At 35.6% G+C, this 8,404-nt stretch overlaps 1 protein-coding gene across 1 annotated transcript; it reads left to right on the top strand.

Annotated features, from left to right (window-relative positions):
• The first annotated feature begins 186 nt into the window (after positions 1-186).
• Positions 187-8,392, top strand: LOC106464049. Its single transcript, XM_022391708.1, has 3 exons — positions 187-211; positions 4,854-5,742; positions 7,021-8,392. Exons 2-3 carry the CDS (start codon positions 4,872-4,874, stop codon positions 7,635-7,637), a joined length of 1,488 nt encoding a protein of 495 aa, XP_022247416.1. The 5' UTR covers positions 187-211; positions 4,854-4,871; the 3' UTR covers positions 7,638-8,392.
• The last annotated feature ends 12 nt before the right edge of the window (positions 8,393-8,404 follow it).

Here is an 8,404-nt window from a genome sequence, read left to right as displayed (position 1 = left end):
TAATATATATATATATATATATATAATTACATTAATTACAAGATAAAAATGGTAATTAACTCTATTTAAACCCTTAGTTAGACCTCAGCTGGAATACTGTGTACAGTTTTGGTTCTCCTTATTTAAGAAAGAATATGGACTTACTGGAAGTGGTTTAAAGGAGGCTACTATGATGATCCCAGGGATGGAAGGGTTATCTTGTAGGGATAGAGTAAGATTGCTTATATTTTCCCTTGATAATAGAAGGGTAAGAGCTGATCTTATTGAAGTTCATAAGGTTATCTATGAGATAAGTAGCCTCTGACTTGTATTTCTTGTACTATAAAGAGAGGACACAAGTTTGTGTTTCAAAGTATAGAGCTGTGAAGATCCTTTGGGCCTACATTTTTAGATACTATCTACAGGCCTTACTAAAGTTATTAAGCAGATTAATACCAAGAGCATTAGGCAGTACCTGTGTTTCTAATTTGGTATCAAAATACAGCCTTGACACACACACACACACACACATAACTGCCAGAATAGAAGTACAGAGGAGGGAATAATCTGATAATGCACTCTGTGTGTTGTTAACATTACCTGATTCTTGTATAAAGAGGTGACTGTCCAACTGTCCAGATTTCATTGTACTTCTAAACAATACATCTTGTCACTTTTAAAACGCAATGCTAATTTAATCAGAGCAGTTCTTTATTGTAGACAGTGTGGTTGAAAAGTTTTTATGGAGGTGAAATTTACTTGTATGGTCATTTAAAGTGATGAGAGGAACATATCAGCTCTGTTGATTGATTTTCTATGTTAAGAATAAATGCTCAATGTGTATAACAATTTTTAAAAAAGTTATATATCAATTGAGAGAGTAGGAAACGTATTCCGATAAGATATCTTACCTCCTCTCACAAAATAGCATTTCTCGACTAACACTGCCCTCTATTCGTGCAAGTTTTCAATGCACACCACTAGCCTTCCACCTCCCACTTTTGTATATCCGTATGCAAATGACCATGCAGCAGCTCTCCACCAATACTGTACGGACGTGCTGGTTTTTGTTTGCGGATTTGCTGACATTTTCTTTTATACTACTGACTTAGTTTTTCTTTACCATTTAATTAAATTTTTGCATTTTGGTATTGTTAAAGGTTGTTTCTTTTTCACACTTTTCTTACTTTTTCAGGGGCCTTTTTTTAGTGTATTGTGGATCCCACTCTGTGCAAGTGGTACCTGACCAGGTATACTTTATTTTTTTGAAAATCTGCACTTTCCATCCTGCAACCATGCTCGATGTCAATTACATTGTAGCCTTTCCTACCATAGACCTGATGTACAATTCGTGATGCTGCTAGGTGCTTCTTGTATGTCTCCATTTTATTGTTGTTAAACAATTATATCACAGTTTTGGGTTATGTACAGGTGGAGTTGTTCAGTAGGACTGCTAGTAGTTCTCTCTAGTGGTTTTTGGTTTTATAAATATGTTTGTCATGGACCATACACTCATGGACTAACATGAGTAAAGCAGACAGAGATTGCTACCCATCTCTGATGCTCTGTAGCATTGAGACTCTTCCTACTGTGGACATGATGTACAATTCCAGATACTGCCAGGTTTTGGTTGATCAATCCCATCTTTGTGGTAGCTCTGCTTTTCAGAATAAGGTATTACAGTCACTCATTGCACTGTCTCTGGTGATGCAGTCCTTCGGACTCTCCAACCCGTTTTTTCCCCACTTTCTTCTAGTGGAGTATGGAAGTCCTTACCACATGCAAGTTCCTAGCTGTTGTTGTGGTGGACCATGGAAGCCTTTCCTGAGTGATGATTCATACTACTCAGTTGAGAGTAGGGTGGTGGCATTCCGCAGGTGTTGCTGGTGTATCTCACTTCCTACCATGGTTCTGATGTACAATTCCAGATGCCGCCATGTTTTAGTTGCAACACCCCACTATGTCATGAATTTATATACATATCTAGTATGGCAGTTTGCCCCTCAGACTGAGACGTTCCTCCTCCTTACCATTCTCCAGATGTTCTTTCCTTGTTTGTCTGGTGTTGGTTGGAGATGATCCAGCTAAGTAAGTACTTACATGTGTGCTGGCTGGTCTCCCTCCCCCTACTGTGGACTGGATGACACATGCCCACTGCTGTCAGGTTTTGGACTGGAGATGCACCCCAGGTTTGCGGTCCCTCCTCCTACCATCTGTTGGATGTCAGTTTCTGGCAGATCTGGTTGTAGCTAGATGCAGCACCTTTTCCTGCTTGTGTACGGTCAGATATTCTCTTTCTACCATGGACTGGAACAGAGATGTCATCTCACCAGGACTTTCCACCTTCCTACCATCTGCTAGATTTCAGTTCCTGGCAGATCTGGTGTTGGAAATGAGCACAAATGGGGACGTATTTTGGTACGGAAGCTCGTCTTCCCTACCACTTCCCACTTTGAGGTGAAGAGGTAGATGATCCTCTACCTACTGTGGATCTGATGTTCCATTCCTGATACTGCCTGGTGTTGGATGAGGTCAAACTACCACTATGGTCTGTTACGCCCTAGCTACTTGACACCAAGGAGTCCCATTCATTGATCCTACAAAATTTGGGATTCCTTCATGTTTTTCTACCTTTTATGTTTGCAACACTGTCTAAAAGAGCAAAGAGTATAGCTACATCAGATGTGGTGCGGTCTCCCTCTGAGGTGGGATGTTTTCTCTTTGGATTTCACACCTCTCGGTCTCTCTTTGGGTGCTTCATAAAGGGGAATCTTTGTTTTTATCGACCTTCCACCAGTTCAGTGTGGGATTCTAGCTATTTTGTGAGTGGAAGTAATATATCCTACACTGAAAATGTATTTCTGATAGATACTTACCTCCACTCATATTTCCCATCCAGTCTTCCCACTTCTGATGGTATATGGTGTAGGTGCTCTGACCAATCTCAAAGTGATTAATGGGTGCTGATATGAAGAGGATGTTGGTTACAATAGGAGTGGTGCCACACTCCTATTAGTGGAGAGCTGCTGCATGATCATTGTATGTGGATATGCAGAAGCAGGAGGTGGAAGGATAGTGGAATGCATTGAAAATTTGCACCAATAGAGGGCAGCGCTAGTCGAGAAAAGCTATTTTGTGAACAAAAGTAAGGATATGCAGAAGCAGGAGGTGGAAGGATAGTGGAATGCATTGAAAATTTGCACCAATAGAGGGCAGTGCTAGTCAAGAAAAGCTATTTTGTGAACAAAAGTAAGGATATGCAGAAACATGAGGTGGAAGGATAGTGGCATGCATTGAAAATTTGCACCAATAGAGGGCAGTGCTAGTCAAGAAAAGCTATTTTGTGAACAAAAGTAAGTATCTGTCAGAAGTACGTTTTCAGAGTAGGAAAATGCTGATGTAAGCTTACATACCACAATGTTTCATTACTTATTTGAAAGTTTGAAAGGAAATACCATTTCTTCGTGTTTATACAAATTTCCAAACTTGCATGTTGTTAATATCGCACATTTCAAGGTCAAAGCAAAGACTATATTATGTGTCATATATATTCCCATAGCAGTGAAAAAAGGTTAGTTTAAGAGGACACTTCTCATTATACTTAGAATAGTTATATAGTTTTGTTTTACTTATTGTAGGGATTATGATACATAAAAGCATTAACAGAAAGATAACTGGATTGAAGTTGTCATGAGAAGAAGCACAAGCTCTTGCTTTTGTTCTGGTTTTAAAATATTAAGAACATAAGTCGGTAATATGTACGTGTTAGAAGTCTTTTTTAACTCTGGACCAATAAGGGTGGTAATGATGACTTAAATATTATTGGTACAGTTAATAATTCAGGGCAATCTCACTCTAACTGTTTCTTAGCCACCAAGTATTTCTTTTAGCCATATTTATCTATTCATAGCCACAATATATATTCATCTAATTCTGCATTAAATATTACATTTTGGTAAGGAGCTGTTACAGTAGGAAAATATATTAACTTAAGAACAATTCCAGTACTTTTAAGTGTGCCTAACATCAGGCAAGTGGACCTACATTTTGTTTTTTATTCAATGCTCACATGACTTATGCAGTATCACACTAATAACCTAATTTACATGATTCAAGAATAGAAGCAGTGCAGTCATTGACTATACGGAAATCCTCAAAGCTTTTTTTTTACTTAGATTTGACTAGGTACTCTAAACTGAAGACCAAGTAGGAATCATGGTACTGACAGCACAATGAAGATATTTATAAAATTTTTCTCAAAGATATATTTATTGCTAACAGTAAATAGGCATGATCAACAAATAGAAGGTTATGGGTTTACTTTTGCCATAAATCTCTATATTGGTTTTATTTTCACCATATTAGTCTAACATTAGTTTTTGGTGAACTGATGAATAGGGTGGGTGAGCACCATAATTATAGGTATGGGAACTGCTATGAGACTTGTACTGTAAATAGGTTTATATCTGGAGAAGTTGATAATTTGTGGAATCGTATGCTTGTTGATACATTGTATACTAATAGTCTAGATTTTTCCAGTTTGTTTTTGGTACAGGATGTAGATGTGTAATGTTATAATAGTTAGTTAGAGCGGTATTTATTTCACATTGTTTGAGGAATTGGGCTGACATCAGTGTTGCTATTTTCTTTATTAAACAAAACACAGAATAAACAGCATGGTTAAATTGCTTATCAACTTGAAAAACCTTCATTTCAATACAATAACTTTGAAATTCCATTTCCAGAAAAATGTTTCAATATACACGTGTTAGCTTCGTTCACATCCATCTTTACTATTCTGTTAACTAAGTGAAAAATACAAATAATATAGCATTGTATGATGGCAAGAATGTGTTATATATTGTCTCTTTCAGTATGAGAAATCTTGGATAATGGCAAAAGATATGAGAGAGAAAAATTTCCAGGTACCACCTCATTTCTCAGGGTCTAGCCGAAGAAAATATGAGTACCTTGCAGGTTACTGCCCTTCTAGTACACCACCAGCATCTTCTGTAGCTTTAAACATTGCTCTGAGGGAACTGAAAGAACACTTAAAGAAATCACAAGAACAAGTACACTTTCTTTCACAGTGCAAAGCAGCTCTTTCAAATGAACTTCTTCAGCTGAAGAAGACAGAAATTGATAATCAAAAGAACTTGGCCAAATATATAAAAGAGAGTCAAGAGTTAAAAGAACGTTTTGTATCATTGTCCAAAGAAAATTCTAAGTATTTAAAAGATATGTCCTGCATAATAGAGGAGAATCGCAGATTAAAAATGCAAGTAGCTGCTACCAGTGGAAACTTTAAACAACCACATGCTGGTGTAACATATACACATTTTCAGCCATATCCTACTTATCCTTGGTGGAATGGAGAGTCGTCTCAAGAGTTGGACCAAAAACCTTATAGCTTTTCCTCTGCACTGCAGAAACCAAATAATGTTATACTTGAAAGTTGGGAGGATATTTCCCAGAAACTAGTTCTTCAGATGCAACAGGAAATGAAAGAAATGGAAGAACTGGGACAGAAACTTGCTGCTGAAGCAAGTCAAGAAAATGTAGAAAATGGCTTAGTTCATGAAAATAGTATTGTGGACTCAAATGCCAATTCAGATGTAGAAGAACTGGATGAAGAAGAGATGTTGAATCTCTGTGCAAGAATAAAGACAATAAAAGATGAAAATGCAAAAGTTAAAAAGTTACTTCTACATCAGAAGACTAGTTTACAGGACTTGGTGGACTTAATAGGAGAAAACCTAAGAGGTAAGCAGAATTCTGTGAAAGTTTAAACCATGTTTATGTTTTTTTGGATGTGGGGGCTTCATTATGAACACCAGTTATGAATCATAAAATAAGGGTCATTTATGTTTTAGAACTCCACATTTCTTTTATTCAAGATATATAAAAAGGAAAACATGCTATATATTAATTGTTTTGTTAGCTTGCTACCTATATTGTTGTGTGACATGTTGATGACGATAAGTAAAAATAAAGGCAGTCTTTTAAACAGTCAAGTATTTGAACAGTTTGGTACATACAAAGCAAATGACTGTTTTTACTCATTGTCTGTGCTGAGATTAAATCTTGTTGCCAACTATAAAATGAAGAACACTCAATTTGCAATGTAATGTTTTATTATTACAATATTTTTTAATTACATGATAGGCATGATACATGTAGCTTTTCTTGTACTAATTCTCCTTTGGCACTAAGCTTGCTCAACCTCTTTAGGTGTGCTTGGGTTAAGGACTAAAAACACTTCTGATGGCAAGGATACCCCACTGATGACCCAAGGCAGAGTAGTCATAGATACACTTTTTATGGTTTGCCTGTCACTCATAATCAAGACTAATTATTATTAGTTATTGTTGTATATTTTTTTAGCAGCTCTTCTGGATGATGTTTCTATCTAATGACCAATTGGGATTTATTCTAAACCCCAACATCAGTTGTATTTTTTACATGATGTTCTCATGATTTCTTTAATTTTTGTGATGACCATAAGATAGTGTTATCAACATCATAATGAACAAATACAAAAATTAAAAAGAATATAGTTTTTTTCTTTCAGATTTTAAAACTTGGGATCCATAGTGCATCCTTCTTAGTTGCCTGAGGACTAGTTGGTATAATAACTAATTATTATTTATCTGTAAAGATGTCTGTGAATCACTAACTGACACTTCTATTCTTGTACGTACATACACAAACCCATGACACTTACTAACCACAACATGACCTGTTACCATTGATGTGAAGAAAGTATAGAAATCTGACCAACTTTTTATCTCTAGACAATGTATAGCAAGGAAACAGTCTTTAAAAGATTTTCAACGTGTTCAGTTACAGTGTTAGTGTGTATAAAAAAAAACATTTTTCACGTTTAACTTGTCACATGTATGATATAGGGCTAATGTGTTGGAAGTGAGAATTGCATGTGTGCTTATTTAAAGTGAGAATTGTCTGAAACAGTTTTAAATATACTTTTGTATTCTTCTTGTACAGGACATTACCTAATAATAAAAACTTGTTTCAAAATAGGTAAAACAAGTTCATACAGATGTTCAAGTTTCCAAAGTGCCAATGGACAGGAATCGGCGAGTAAAGAATTTAGTTCCGACTCGTCAGCAAAAGATAAGATTGATCCTCGTGCACTCCGACATGGTCGTCCTTCGGATGATACTTTTCGAGCATATTTCACTCGGCAGTTACAGAACAGTCCCATTTCTTCTTCCAGAATTTCTGAAGAAATGGCAGACGTTAAAAATATACCACCAAAAACACAGAGTCTCCCATTTGACAGAACAAGTCAGTATGATTGTCCCCCAACTCACTGTATTATTGAATGTGCTAGTGAAAGTAAACTCTCTGATCAGGATACACATTCAGCATCAAACTGGAGAAAAGATTTTCAGCTAGTGAACAAACCAGTTGTTGAATTACAACATGTACCGACACACGTGTTTGATAAAATTGATGAAGCAGAAGAGATGGTTATCCCCAGAAAAAACAGTGAAGAAGAGAAAATTTGTCCCATGTGTCAGGCAGTGTTCCCTGCCAACTTTCTGCAATCTGATTTTGAAAACCACGTGATTTCTCACTTTGAATCAGACAACTTAGAGACATTAACTTTGCTTAATCAGTATGAACTTTTATGAAAACTTAAATGGACTTGAATGATTATTACTTATATCTACATCTTCTGAGTGAACATCTGTTAAACAACAGGCAGAAGCACTTTTATCTGAACTCGTCTCTTTCTCCTTTGCCAGCTATGTGATCTTTGACAGAAAAAAAAGCAATTAAATGTTGGAATAAATGTTTGGGAAATTTAATGATTTACTTTGCAAAAATGTACTCTTGTTAAAGGTCTGTAGTACTGTTTATGTTGTACAAGTGTTAAGGAACTCTTTTTAATCTGTAAAGTTAGTCTTAAAAGTTTTCTTCATAGCTGTTCAAAGTTAGTTTAATATGAAACTAATTTGTCACAAACTTTCATAATATAGACTGTGAAGTTTTACCACCAGTATTAATAATACTATAACAATTTTTTTAGGTGTATATTATATTATTTCATTTTATTTCTAATTATAAGATTTTTGATGATTAGTTACTATTAAGTCCTTTTGCTACATGCACCTTCTCATCCTTTCTGTAGTAGGACTACTGTTATATTATAATTTCACTTATATTAGTTCATACTGACTTTTTTTTGTCATTTGCTGGATGGTGTAAATTGAAAAATCATTTAACAGAAATGATAATAAAAGTTCCCATCCAAGTAAAGACATTCCCGATATTTTCAACCACTTCATACTTGAAGAAGACAGAGCATTAGTCTGTCAAAACATGTAGTATGTATTAAATCATTTCATTATGCTGACAAATCATTGTGTCTTATATATATATATATATATATATATAC

This window comes from Limulus polyphemus, unplaced genomic scaffold (assembly GCF_000517525.1).
Source record: "Limulus polyphemus unplaced genomic scaffold, Limulus_polyphemus-2.1.2 Scaffold1548, whole genome shotgun sequence".
NCBI classification, from domain to species: domain Eukaryota; kingdom Metazoa; phylum Arthropoda; class Merostomata; order Xiphosura; family Limulidae; genus Limulus; species Limulus polyphemus.
The sequence above is the reverse complement of the archived record's forward strand: the minus strand, read 5'-3'. Positions and strand labels throughout refer to the sequence as shown.

Excerpts from the sequence above, each read along its gene's own strand:
- LOC106464049 (XM_022391708.1), top strand. The coding sequence starts at position 4,872 with ATGGCAAAAGATATGAGAGAGAAAAATTTCCAGGTACCACCTCATTTC. Across the intron at positions 5,743-7,020 it reads AATAGGAGAAAACCTAAGAG|GTAAAACAAGTTCATACAGA; the intron begins GTAAGCAGAATT and ends GTTTCAAAATAG.